This window comes from Crocodylus porosus, unplaced genomic scaffold, assembly GCF_001723895.1.
Source record: "Crocodylus porosus isolate Cpor-Errol unplaced genomic scaffold, CroPor_comp1, whole genome shotgun sequence".
Taxonomy (NCBI): Eukaryota; Metazoa; Chordata; order Crocodylia; family Crocodylidae; genus Crocodylus; species Crocodylus porosus.
The window spans coordinates 24,890,636-24,904,687 of record NW_017728947.1 but is presented as its reverse complement, the minus strand read 5'-3'; the positions used below and the strand labels follow the sequence as shown (position 1 = coordinate 24,904,687).

At 43.0% G+C, this 14,052-nt stretch overlaps 1 protein-coding gene across 3 annotated transcripts in view; it reads left to right on the top strand.

The window, feature by feature from the left end:
* The first annotated feature begins 1,715 nt into the window (after positions 1-1,715).
* METTL15 (methyltransferase like 15) overlaps positions 1,716-14,052 on the top strand; it is a 230,214-nt gene continuing 217,877 nt past the window's right edge. For 2 of the 3 annotated variants that reach the window (XM_019552140.1, XM_019552137.1), the window contains exons 1-2: positions 1,716-1,760; positions 4,391-4,671. In XM_019552140.1, coding sequence (XP_019407685.1) covers positions 4,408-4,671 — 264 coding nt within the window. In that variant the 5' untranslated portion in view covers positions 1,716-1,760; positions 4,391-4,407. Of the gene's footprint in view, positions 1,761-1,970; positions 1,992-4,390; positions 4,672-14,052 lie in introns of those variants that run through there. The other variant, XM_019552139.1, reaches the window with a different exon arrangement.

Here is a 14,052-nt window from a genome sequence, read left to right as displayed (position 1 = left end):
TGGTGCCAATGCATCAGTACAGGGCCTCTACTGGTCCTGTATGCTGGGGCCTGGTCTTGCTGGGCACTGCATGTGTCCAGTGCAGCCTTGCACACAGCAAATACAGCCCTGCACTGGGGCTTGCTCTGCATGTAGTTTATAAGGTGCGTGCTGCTTGGGGTGCCCCACTGGATCAGCCATGCACACTGGCTCCAGCGTACATGGACAGCCTGGAGTTCAATTCGGACCATTCCTCAGGGTCAGTGCACAGCACTGATCTGGTGGTGGGGCACCCCACGCAGCCTGTGCAGAGAGTCTTGCACATAATTCCAGCCCTCTGTGCTGCGTGCAACAGGTGCCTGCTGCATGTATCCCCCAACTGGGCCAGCCCTGCATGGTAGCTCTGGCATGACCTGATCCAGCAAAACAATGCTCATCCATCCGATCTGCGTATGCCTCTACCATATAGAGCGACCTACACGTGCACCTACCACAAGGGTATTATAACATATGACACCTACAGGGGTACACAACTCAAACTCTAAAGTGGGGCACTTACAAGCTGCATTTTCCAGTGGGAAGGCAAAGAAGAGCAACCCACTGGCCCTAGTCAAACCCCTACTCTCCTAAGAGCCTCAGGCCTAGACAGAAAAGTTCTCTTGGGATCTCCAGGCCCAGTAACCAAGGCCTATCATTCCTTAGTCCCAACAGGTCCAGTCCACCCCCATCCTCCCTTTCCCCTTGCAGGAGTCAGTGCCAGCATTACAGTCACATTTCTGGGTCTCACTCCTGCCTGCATGGCACTCAATCTCCACAGGGCCGGCACATCTACATTTGGGAACACTGGGTATCTTTAAACAGGCTCCAGGATAGGGGTGCTTTAATTAGAGTGGATCCATCAGCAGTGTCTTGAGTATTCAGCTTTAGTCAAAGCACTGGACAAGCTTTAGTTAAAGCACCTCTGCTGCCAAGATGAAGCATGGGGACACCGAATACATGACATGCCCAGGCTGCTGGAGAGCACTAATTAGAGCACTCCAGCTGACTCGATTAATTGAGCTGGATTAACCAGCCCGTGTGCTAATTAGCATACATCAAAGCAAGTGCCTAGCACTTGTGTAGGTGCCCACGGGTGACAGCTGCCATCCCGGCTGACTGTTGTGTCGCGTGCCCCTCACTTACCCACAGAAGCACGGTGGTTCTTTTGCCGCCTCACACCCCGAGTGATAATAACCAGGCTAAGAACAGGTGGGATTTCTAACCCGTTCTATCCCAAGGGGCCCCGGGGAAGGGAGTCAGCGGCAGCTCCAACGAACAACTTCAACGAACAACCAAAAAAAACCCCAAGGCAAAACCAAGCCGCAGCCTTACACTTTTCAGCCCAGCTCCAAGCATGAACCCTGGGAGCCAGCCCCACCCCGTAACAAAGCCCAGCCCACGGCGCTGGGGAAGCTCCCGAGGAGGCTCCAATCCGGCGGGGCAAGGGCGACCCAGAGCCGTCGGGGCGCTAGGTGTAGGATCCCCACTCACCTCGATACCCCGACGCCACCGCCCCTCAACCGAATTCAAACGCAAGCGGCTCACGCGGCCGCGCCCCCTCATTGGCTGCCGCCGCCGTGACGTCTCCAGCGCGACGGCAGTAGCTGGTGGGGTTCTCTCCGCCCAGTCCCGGTGCGCGGGCGCCGTGGGGGAGGGGCAAGTGCTGCTGAGCTGAGGAGGGCGGCGGGGGAGGCGCGCGTGTGTGCAGGGGGCGGGTGCTGCAGGCGGCGGCCTGGTGTGCAGTGAGTAGCGGCACCTCGGTGCAGCTGCGGGCTTGGGGTGGCAGGAGTGCGCAGCCCTTTAGTCCCCGGCTGATAAGGAGCTATCCCCATCGTCCCGCGTGCGTTGCAGCCACGAGACTCGCAGGGCTCCCCGCCTCGGCGTTGGTGTGCTCCTCCCCCACGAGGCCTACCAGGGCTCTCTGCTGCTGCTGCGGCGCCCGCTCTCCTTCCTCCTCTTCTGCTGCTCCCGAGGTGCGCCTCCTACCCCCGCAACGTGTACAGTGCAGTGGCCCGCAGCTTTGTGCTGCTCCCCTTTTAAGACACAAGCCACGAAAAAGTCAACATATTGACTTTTATAGCTGCCTTGGAGCTCATGATAAGGTCTCCCTCCCCCCTCCACGGGAGGGAGCAGCAGGTGGCCTCAGCAGGGACAGTGGCAACGTGTACTGGGTGCACATGCAACCCCTGAGAGTGCTGGAGCACCTCCTAACAGGTCACGCTCCCTGCTTAAGCGACAGGCACCTGCTAGCGGGAGTGCCGTTGGCCACTTCTGGGGCAATTGGCTGTGAAGAGGCTCCCTTCCCAGTTGTTAAGATTGGCTGTGGGGGGGGCCATCTGGTTGCTGGGGGGGGGCACTTGCCCCCCTGACTAAGGTACATGAGCAGGGATGTACTGCCCTGCTTCCCTCCTCCAAACCAGGTTGCTTCCAAGGAGGCCACCCCCTGCTGCTGATTTGCAGCCTGTTGGACCCTACATGTGTCCTATGTAGTCCTATGCAGCTTGCCACAGATCCTGTGAGGCCATGTGCTGAAGTGTGTAGTTGCTGTTGTCAGCCCCCATCTCTTCATGGTGGCAGTGGCCTGGTTGTAGAGCTGGTTAGTTCAGAGCCCTCATCTGCTGCAGGCTTTCAAATTGTATTTGGAAGAAAGGGCACTTCACCCCATCATTTGAGGCCCAGTGCTGTACCTTGTGCTCACCTGGTCTGCCATTACAGGTGGCAGAAGGAGGCACAGTTGAGACAGCTGTTGGTCATGTTTAATATTAGTAATGTTTGCATTTGTTTTCAACATCAATGTTATAAACGGTTTCTGGAGAAGAGGAAAATACCTGGCCTAAATAAACATGCCTCATGCATTCGTCTTTAAAGCCTGGACACGAAGATGCATGACACGATGCTGTCCTGATTTCTGGAATGTTTTTTAAATCTTAGGGCCTCAATTATTAGGGGATCCCACCTAAAATGATGATTGAGTATTATTGTGACAGGTACAGGCAACACAGGAGCCTATCTGAACAAATTTAGGTAAAAAAACTAGATAGATAAATTGGCTTATGAAGGCATATAGTCCTAATGCTAAGAGTAGAAATCAGGACAGCATCATGTCATCATGCATCTTCATGTCTGGGTTTTCATTTTTCTTGTATGGCTTATTAAATATGGGAGCAGAGGTGGTATTTACCTAGAAAATAAAGGTAAAATGAAGCCTTCATTTTCTAAACTTCAATTCATGCTTTTATGACAGGAACGAATTGGTGCAAAAATACAGTATTCCAATACTAGGTTACAGAAGTCATGCAGGCATGTAGTGGCGGCCTAGTCTGAGAATCAGTTCATCCCATTTTTAAGCAGTAAGCAAAGATATACCAGAGCAGATCAACTATGTATGATTTTTCAGAGGAATGTAGTATTGCATCAGGCCAACTATGAAATACTTTTCATGAGTCATAGTTGTCATTCCTGACCCCTGGTATAATCAGCTTATGTCTTGAAGCAAGTGATTTGATGATGTGATTTTTATCATGCACTGGTACAAATATGTTTATTGATTTGTAACATTATCTTATTCTAGCACCATTTCAAATCCAATCACAATATTTCAATCATCGCTTTTTTGCTTTAACCGGTCAAAGGAAAAGCAACATTCATTGTGTTATGGTATGATATTGACATGTTTGCCATTGTCTATGACAAAACAAGAGGGCAGTGCTCTGAAAATAAATGTAACCTTTTTTTCACTGGTATACTTTATACTCACATCTGATTATACTGTTGTTTGTACTACATATATTTCATTTTAAAGTTGAGGTCTTTGGTTCTGTCGGAGTTATGGGGTAAAGAGGAAAAAAAGCTCTTATTGGATTTGCATAAGAGTGAGGAGATCAACATTGAAGTTGTTTGCAACATTGAAGCGTGGTAATTGCATGGTCACTACACGACATCAGCCCCCTCAGCCCCATGATGTGTTAGTACATGATAATTAACTTCTTTAACCTGGTATTGGACTACTATATTTTTGCACTAATATGTTCCTTTAAAAAAAAGAATGAATTGAAATTTAGAAATTCATTCTAAATGAGGGGTTTGTTTCTCATTTATTTTCTAGTTAAATACCTCCTCTGCTCCTAGCCTTCACATCTCGTGTATCAGTATCCCTTCGCTTCAAAATGGTGGCAGGGGTGCTCGAACTAAAGTTAGTTGAACAAGCTTTACTTCAAGTGCCCCGATGCCATTTTGAAGTGCGGGGATGCTGATGCATGAGATGCTGCTGCACTTGAATTAACGGACCCCACTCCCTGAGCATGTGTAAAAGTGCCCCTTATCCTTAAAATACTCATTTTAAAATATTTTTTAATACTTATTATTTGTTTAGGTTGACCTGTCTGCAATATGCTGTTGCCTCGGTACTTGCGCCATGGCTACAAACGACTGTTTCTGTGCAGCTTACAATCAGGCTCAATAAACAAATGTGTTCGGGCCAGAAATGTGGAGTCTTCAACTGATGAGCCTAATGGACTTACAGATCAAACCACAAATAAGAATGAAGTTCATGCTAATATAAATGAAAGTGCAGAAGATGAGGACTACAAAAGCTTGCACATCCCAGTGATGGTGAGGGAAGTTATTGACTGTCTTTCACCCCAACCAGGGCAGGTGAGTTAAAACGGTTGCATACTGTAGGATCATTTTTTCCAAATTTGTATTTTTGCTCAGTACCATTTTGTGAAAACTGTTTATTTTGTAGTTTAAAATAATTAGACTTGCTTTTTATTTTACAGTATATATTTTGGAGGTGGCGAACCCATGGCATTTTTGTCACAAGTGGTATGGGTCGTCTGTGTGTGGCATGGTGTTGGCAGCCCCTGTATGCGGCATGCAGCATATCTTGATACACGAGCAAGCAGTACGTTTCAAATAAGAAACTTAGATTTTTGCATTTGTATATGCTTAAGACTGATCATAAGTAATAGACTGAGAGACTCAGAGACATGGATGCATATACCGCAGAACAGAGTTTAATGTAGTGATGTGGAATTAGAAATGTGAAGTAAATGCTTCCCAGGCACAGTATAGTTGAATTTATCCCAGCAAATTATTTTATAGCATAGCAAAGAAGTAGCTACCTTTAGGTCCTGGAAAATATCTTCACCTTTATTATTGCTTCTCTAGTGGTGCTTGCATATAAATGGGGTAAAAATTAACCCACTAAATACTGTTGTAAATTGCTTCTGATTTGTGTGATTTTAAAATATTATTAAGTTCTTTGTGAAAACTGGTATACCCTCTGATTTGCTGATAGCATCCTACAGGTGCTTAAGTATGTGAGATATTGCTGATGCCAAAATTTCGTAGATGTTTCAGAATGGTACAGCTGGGGTATTTTTTATCAAATGAGTGGAAATTTTTCAGGAGGGTGGGAGGTCTTTTTGGAGAATCAAAAAACAAAAGCCAAGAAACATATATCATGTTTTTGTTTGGGAGGACATTTAAAGTTTGATTAGCCATGGGTATTCCATACCTAAACCCAGGCTTAACTACAATGGTTTTTTTGCTTTGTGGTTGGTTCTGTGTTTCAAAATATCATAGGAAGATACAAAGGAAATACTTCAAAAAGAGTTGTTGGGTCATTAAAGTGAGCTGTTACTGCTGCTGGTCTGAATGCGATAGAAGAGCTACCAAATCCCACCTGCTTTGCCTGGGGCTTTACCCTTAACTGATAACTATGAACAGCACTTACATCATTTTTTTAAAGCATTGGGAAATACACCATTGATTGGGAGTATCAAAGAATACTGCATGTTTTGAAGTTTTAGTTTGTTTGCAAATAAATGTGGTGGGGACAGCGAATCAGATGGGTTGAGTAGTATAAGGATCAAATATGAAATGTTAAATTAAGATTCTAGCTTTGTGTCTTGTTGAGATCAGAACTATGTTTAGTCTTATGATTTCAGTTGTCTTGGCTGTAAAATGGGGACAGTGTCACCATTATTTAAATTCTTAAGATTATCTTCGTAACCAGAAAGATTATACTTATGTCTTCCCCAGGAAACTTTAAAAATAATTTAAAATTCCATAATCTTTAGAAATTATTCCTCCCCCCTTCCCGGGGATTTCTCTTGAGCATAGTTACAGTCTTCCTAAGAAGAAAGTTGATGTCAACCTTTTATTTCCTTAAGTCCTTAAGTACCATAAATATAAGAAGCTGAGTAACACGCAGAAAATTCAGATGGAAAGGCATAACTTTTTAGTTAATAGATCTTTTAGGTTTTTTTTATATTGCTTTCAAACTATACATTTTTAATCCAATAATTCAGATACAATTGAGAATCACAATAGAAGATTCAAGCAGTAAAACCAAAGAAATGAAAAGGAAGTTTCAGGGTGTTAATGCTGATGAGAGAAAAAAAGACGCGTTTACCTCCTCATTATACTTTTATTGGTTTTCTCGTACCTGGAACCTGTTTATTATAGATTTCAGTGACAGTACCTTCCAGTAACCTTCATGAGTTGGTAGGGTCGGAAGAGACCTGAGCAGATCATCAAGTCCAACCCCCTGCCATGGCAGGAAAGAGTACTGGGGTCAGTACTGAGTTGTATATTAGTGCTTTAGATCCTGTTTCTGACAGGTCCCAATGGTGGTACTTTTGTGGAAGTACATGGTTCAAATGAGTTTCTACGTATCTAGCTCATTTCCCTTCGCTGAAAATTCTGTTGCAGTAAATACACATACAAGTAATTTTCTCTTTTAAATTCAATATGTTGACTGAACGGCTTTGTAGGGTTTTTTTCAGTCACTAATGTTCTGTATGCATACTTCTGCAATTGCCTGGACAACTTCAGTGTTTTCGGTTCTTTAATCTTCAGTAGTAATAAAGAATCAAATGTAACTGCTGAGACTAACTGAATGCCTCTATTTGACCCGCAAGCTATTCTTAAATCTTTCTAGTTCTCATTCTGTTTTTTCCTAACTTTAGCCATGTATTGGCCATTTAAAAATTATTCTCTTTAGAGCACTGTAACATTTCAAAGATGTTGCATATCTATAAGAAGCTAAGATTTATACTCTGTTAGTATAAACAATATTTGTGATGCGCAATATCAAGAAGAGAAGAGGAGATAAACATACCTGGCCTAGGTGTACTAAGAAACAATAAATTGTGGCTTGACGACACCCATCCCTTCTCTTAAATATGATAGGCAACCAGATTATTTTTGGTGATATCTTTTATTAGACTAATTGTATAGTTGGGAGAGACGTTAGACAAGCTTTTGCTTGTTCTGTTTTAGGTCTGGGAAAAGAGCAGATGTGGTCTAAGTTGAGGGGTAAGCAAACTTTGGCTGTGGGCCAGAATTACTGGGTGGGTAGGCTCTAGGACCCAGTCACTGCTTGCCTCCCTGGCCACATGGGGAAAGTGCTTGCAGCCAGCTTTTGTCCCTGTGGCACAGCTGGAAGAGCACCAGTGGAAAGCGCCTTGTGCTGCCGACTGCCTCTGAAGCCCAAGTCCAAGGGCCAGATCCAGCCCATGGGCCATAGGTTGCCCACCTGTAGTAAGTTAAAAATCAGTTAAAGCAATAGCTTGTATTTTAACTCCATTTGTAAAAGAAAACAGGTGCTTAGAGGGTGGAGAGCTATAAACTAAGAGCAAACATTTCTCCAACCCTCTTAACTGTGATGGGACTCTGATATAGAATGCAGATTTGTAACATTTTTTTAAAATGTTTGTTTGATCTATGATAGTGAAGTAAATTGTTGGGTTTTTAGAACAGCTCTGTATAAGTCATGGACCATATTCAGGTGAAGGAGAAAAGCTCCCTGTTCGCCTTCCTATTTGTGAATGATAGGATTAACATCAGATACCAATTTCATCTTGTTAAGTGTACTTTATATTAAATAACGTAACCCTGCAACTTTCACCTCCTCCCAACAGAACCTACTCTAAAACTTCCCCAACAATTTGGATCATTTTGTCTGTCTGTTTTTATAATTCTACTACTTTTTCCACCTCCGCTTCCAAGCCCTCAGTGAAAGGACAGGTGTTGTATGAAGCATAGCAAACAACTATAGTATGGGGGAGAATCTACTTGGTAGATAATTCTGGGATATATCCGGCTTTGTCATGATGCATTTCCACCCTTTCTTCACTCGTCTGTCATTCTGTAGCTCTTAAGTATATAGCTTTTCATGTTATTTTTTGTATCCACATCTTTGTTTGGGGAAAAAAAAGCATGCCAAGGAAAGTAATGATGTTGATTCAGCTGTTATTTTGTGAGCGCGCCTTCTATATCCAGAATGGTTTTAGGAACAAAGTTCCATTTTTCATCTGATAAAAAATTGGCAGTCGCTGAAGATCTTAGTATTGCAGATCTGTCCAGACAATCCAACATTAGTATTGACAAATAGACCTTCAATCAGATCTTCTGTCACTATGGAGAAATACACCCAGACCCCGGAGGAGATAGGCAGTTAAAAGAGATGCGAGTCCTATCAATGGTTTATGTATAATTTAGAACCCCTAAGTTTAGGTCCTTCAGTAACACCTCCTTCATGTTATCCTGCTTTGTGACTTGTATCAGAAGCACTTAAAATAGCAGCAGGAAACTGTAGTAACATTCTTCCAGTTGATCTCCAGACACCAAATTGGTTAGCTGCTGTTCAGTAGTAATTGGGATTAGGGGTGCACTGATAAAGATTTTCTTGATACCAGTAGTGATTATTAACCAGTGAAAATGGCCAATACTGATCTGATAACCAATATTTAGTATATTTAGTGGCACTTCTAAGCATGGGGATGCTGATATAGGAGACATGGCGGCATTTTAATTAAAGTGCCGCCCCACTCACGAAGCATATGTAAAAGTGCCTGTGCCACTTGCAGCAGGTGGGGCTAGACTAGCAGTGCTTGCTACTGGCTGTGCAGAGGTCTTCAGCCCCTGTCCTTCAACCCCAGCTTGGGGGCAGCTTTCTGAACCTGGTTGCCCAGGGTTGGTGGTCTCTGGGCCAGGCTCCCTACTCTCCTCCCTCTGCCCAGGGCAGGGCCACAGCACTGAATGGACCCAACCTTGGGAAGGGTTGAACCTGGCTAGGGGTGGGGGAAGGACCTTGCTGCCCATAGTGGGGAGGAGTGGCTGCTCTGGCCCCTGCCAGGCTCTGCCCCATGTCCCCAGGGCACAGACCCCTGGGCACTGTGGGTTGAATCATGCTGGGCTGGGTCAGACAGCTCTGCTCTGCCTACCCTGCCCCAACCCAGTCACGTCTGCGGCATTCAGTGCTGCGTGACACTGCAGCTGCTGCTCCACTCTATCCTATCCTAGCCTGACGGTTAGGGGATGGGGGTAGAGATGTGAAGGCTTGGAAAAACAACAGAACAATTTGGGAAAAAACATGTTTTTTTTCTGTTTTTTGCGAGGACTTTTTTTTGTTTTTTTCTGAAAAATTGAAAATTTTTGGAAAAATTAAAAAACCCTCTTATGAAATATTTTCTTTTAGAATGATAAATAAAATGTTTAAGACAAAGTGTTCATATATTGCTACCCTTTACTCACCCAAAATATTTTCTAATAACTATGTAATAAGACTATGTATGACTGTCTACAGTATCAGATCATTACAATTCCTGTACACCGAGGGCAAGCAGTATAGTACAACTCTCAAATGCAAGAGCAAGATGCATTTCTGCCCCCAGGGGGCACTGCCATTTTCACAAGAGAAGGCAGAAGGATTCGGTGCTGCCTTTGTTTGTGGACTTCCTCTATAGTTGACTTCTGATCTAGAGGTTGGTGTAGCTGCTCCTGTCCTCCTAAGTAGGCCTCAGAGGACTGGGAGTGGACACTGACAGCTGCATCCATTTGTTCCTGTAGAGATTAGAAACAAGGAGCTTATCGCCTTGATTGCTCAAAAGCCTCAGGAGAGGAGACGGAGCAAGTCTAAAGTTTTTGGCATTTGAAGGAACCTGCCTTCTCCTGGCCCTGCCCTGTGACCTTGAGATCCACAGAAGTACAGAAGCAGCACAAAGGAGCTGAAAGAAAGTATACTTTTTATTGAAAGGTAAGAGTTTAAATGTCTCTAAATTCAGTATATTAAACTATATTTTAGCTGCATTTAGTATATTTTCATAACCTATGTAATTCATAATTGAATTCCTACTAATCTGATGTTTTGTCACAAATCAATCCAACCTTAGCAGTGAGTTGAGGCCTGCAGGGCAGGGAAGTTTTGCTCACAGTTAACTTTGAGGAGGCTTCTCCTCTATCCATTACTAAATTTGTACATGCTGTAGCGTGTTTATATATGCAGTCCACTAAATTACATTTTTCTTTTTTCTCCCTCAGCAAAATGGTGCGACTGACATCTAGCACATGGAAGCATTTCCATGCTGCACGTTAGTGTAAGAAAAAACTGTGATTTGCAAATACTGTCAAATGAAGTATGCATTTCCAAATGCTGCTAGGGTGACCAAACACATCCTTGTATGTAAGAAGTGTCCTGCAGACCTTAAAATATTCTTCATGTGTATAAGTGAGGAGGAGGTACATCATGATGATGAAAGTGCAAGTAGCTCTTCCCAGCGTTCTTAATCCAGAAGTCCTCCTACTGCTGTTTCTATAACATTGGCATCATAAATGGCTGCCCGTCGACATTGTCAAGTAACCAACTTGTATATACAAGACTCTCAATAGATTAATTTGTAAACAAGATGACACCTGAAGATCAGGAAAAAATTGACCAACTTCTTGCAAGAGCAGTGTTCTTCTGGGATGCCTTTGTCAATAACTGAAAATGCATACTGGCAGGAAGCTTTTAAATTACTAAGACCATCATACCATTTGCCCAGCAGACATTCTTTGAGCAAGTTTCTTTGAGAGACAGAATATGAACGTGTTACAATCTGTGCAAGGAAAAATCAACAAAGCACTGTGTCTTGCAGTACTTACAGGTGGATGGACAAATGTGTGGGGAGAAGGCATCATAAACTTGGATAACACCACCTTAACCAGTTTTTTTACAGAAGCATTGAAACAGGAGAGAACTGGCATACTGCAGAGTAGTAGTAGTAAAATATGTGAAGTCCTACAGAAGATTAGGATTGGTAAATTATTTGCTTTGCTGACTGACAGTGCAAGTAACATGAAAGCAGCATGGGAGATCATAATAGATGAATATCCACATATTACTGCAATAGGATGTGTATCCCATGGGCTAAACTTGCTTCTTAATGACATCATGAAGTTGGGCACTGCAAAAGAGCTATAGAAGAGCAAAAGAAGTTATAAAACATGTAACAGCTACTCATATTGTAGCTGCAGTCTTTAAGAAGAAGCGGGAAGAAAAGAATGCAAAGAATAAAATAGTGACACTCAAACTCTAGTAGAAGTAGATGGGGTGGAGTGGTGATCATTTGATAGTTTACTAAAAAACAAGCTCCTCAAGGAACAGTAATAATTGAGGATCTTAAAGTACCCAAAAGTGTAAAGAACGCTGTACCTGATGAGGATGTCTTCTGGGTTCAGCTGCAGAACTCCCTGAAGATTCTAAAGCTGATTTGTTCAGCAATCACTGTATCCGAATCAGATGGTATACTTTTGTCAGACATTTCTTATCAAATGGCCCAGATAAAATCAACTGTTTTGGAGAATCTAAGTGTATCTCTGCTTGTAAGTACAGAAGAAAGAAAAGTAAAAGATTTCATTAACAGATGGGAAGAATTTCATTGCCAGTCAATTCATGCTGCTGCAGATCTCTTGGATCCAAGAGTCAAAGGCAGAAATGTTAGTGATGATAGCACTGCTACTGCATTTGACTGGATTACAAAACAAGCAACACACTTAAGACTTGATGTTGGAAAGGTACTTTCAAATGTAGCAGAATACAGAACATATTCAGGTATTTGATCCAGGAATGCAGTCTGGGACTCTGCTAAGCATATCCCTCCCACAACATGGTGGCAAGGCCTTTGCATGACACAGCCTCTGAGTCCTCTTGCGTCTCACCTGCTTTAGATTCCTGCATCTTCTGGAGCATGCGAAAGAAACTGGTCTATGTTTGGAAATACTTGCACCAAATCAAGAAATAAACTAACGTGAAAGAGTAGAGAAGCTTGTCTCAAGTTGGGCAGACCTTCAGTTTTCAGAAGTCCATGAAGATGATAAAAATGAAGAATCAGAAGAAGCATCAACTGCTGATAGTGATAGCTCAGAAAATGAGACTGATTAAACAAAGTTTTGTGTAGCAAAATTTGTATTCAACGAGTCTTGGTTTTCTTCCCCCCCCCTTTTTCCTCAGCTCTTTTTCTAAAAATGAGTGCTTTCTTTATCTCCTTGACACTGTGGAGTACGCTAAATCCAGAATACATAATAACTTCTTTGTTTTTCTAGAATGTTGATGGTTTCTTCTATTTTAAACTTCATTTTTGCCTGCTTCTCATAAATTGGTAAAAACTAAGAAGTTCTAGGTTCCTTAGAGTTTAGCAGCTTGTAGCTCCATTTGTAACAAAAATGAAAAACATTTTAAACTAAATTCAATTAGTAAATCTGTAATTAATGTCTAAATAAACTATACTTTTAAATTTTAATAAATATACCAAACATGTTAATTTTATGAGCAAACCAAGTTATGCACAATGCATTTTATGTTCTTAAAGTGGCAAAGCACCTGTAAAGGGTGCTAAGAAAATAAGTATTGCATTTACATCTCTGGATTGGAGTGTATCCAGCATCACCCCAGCTTGCAGGAGGGAACCCAGGCATCTGGGTGCTCTGGCCAGAAGGCATAAGTATCGGAGAACATTATTGGCTACAACAGCCAAAAAAGCTGATAGCTGATAAAGTAAATTTCCCTTTTATCAGTGCTGATCTGACAGGCAACCGATATATTGGTGCACCTCTAATTGGGATGGATACTTTCAGGATGACAGGAGCTACATATTTTTGTATGCTTTCATGTTGGTGTTCTATGCTGCAGGCCAAGAGTGGCAGCAGTGGACTTTTGCACAGGTCTTCAGGAAAATAGCCACCTTCATCATGAAGTTGTGCTGCCATTGCTGGACTTCCCAGCTATATGGCACTATCCAATCCACTCTTTGTTAGCTGGTCAGTCCCAGAACCAAAGATGAAGCTGACGTAAAGTTACTGTATTGGCTGGATGGCATTCTCCTCTGGCAGTTTCCATGTAGCTTACAAAAACTTAACAGCAGGTTTGGGTGGCTTGATACTATAGGCTGCTAAAGGTCAGCGTTTCATGCCGACAGTATTATTTCCCTCCACTTCACTGTCCAGTTGTCCTTGCTTTGGAAAGGCAGAATGAAGGAAAAAAACTCTTTATAGAGTCTTCCCTGCTGTAGCTTGGGCTCATCATGGCTGTGGTCTCCCAAACTCCAACTTTAACTCTGTCAGAGATTCTGCCCGTCTGTCAGCAACTGTGACAGAATTAAAGAATGAATTTTGGAGTTGGAAGGAGTGATGCTAAACTGGACTCTACTCATCCGCATGGGACTGAGAAGGCATGAGCCCTAGAATGAGCCCCCAACAGCCTCCTCAGCTTATAATACACTCCAAAGTTGGAGGGCTAATTTTTGAGGAAAAGGTGCATGTGGTGTGTGAGAAATATGGTAAATAGTAGTATGAGTATGGAGGTGGTTGTCTCCCTGTGTATCCAGTGTCACCCATGTTTGACTGCCAATACCTCTGTAGCAACCCATCCGTAGTAAAGAGTCTCAGGATTTGTACTTAACAGTGTTTCCTTCAATTTGTTTTATGACAGTTTGAAAGTAGTTTGCCTGGTTTTAGCAATCCAGCTCCATGTGATACAGTCTAAAAAACCCTAGAAATTATGGTTAATATCCATGTTTATTCCAGTAGTGCCTCCAAGAATGGGGGCCCTATTATTTTAGGCCCTGAACAAACACACTGATAGACAGTCCCTGCTCCAAATAGCTTGCATTCTAAATAGAGAAAATAGACACAAGGTAGAAAGGTTTCATAGATTTCATAGACATTAGGGCTGGAAGGGACCTTGGGAGATCATCGAGTCCAGCCCCC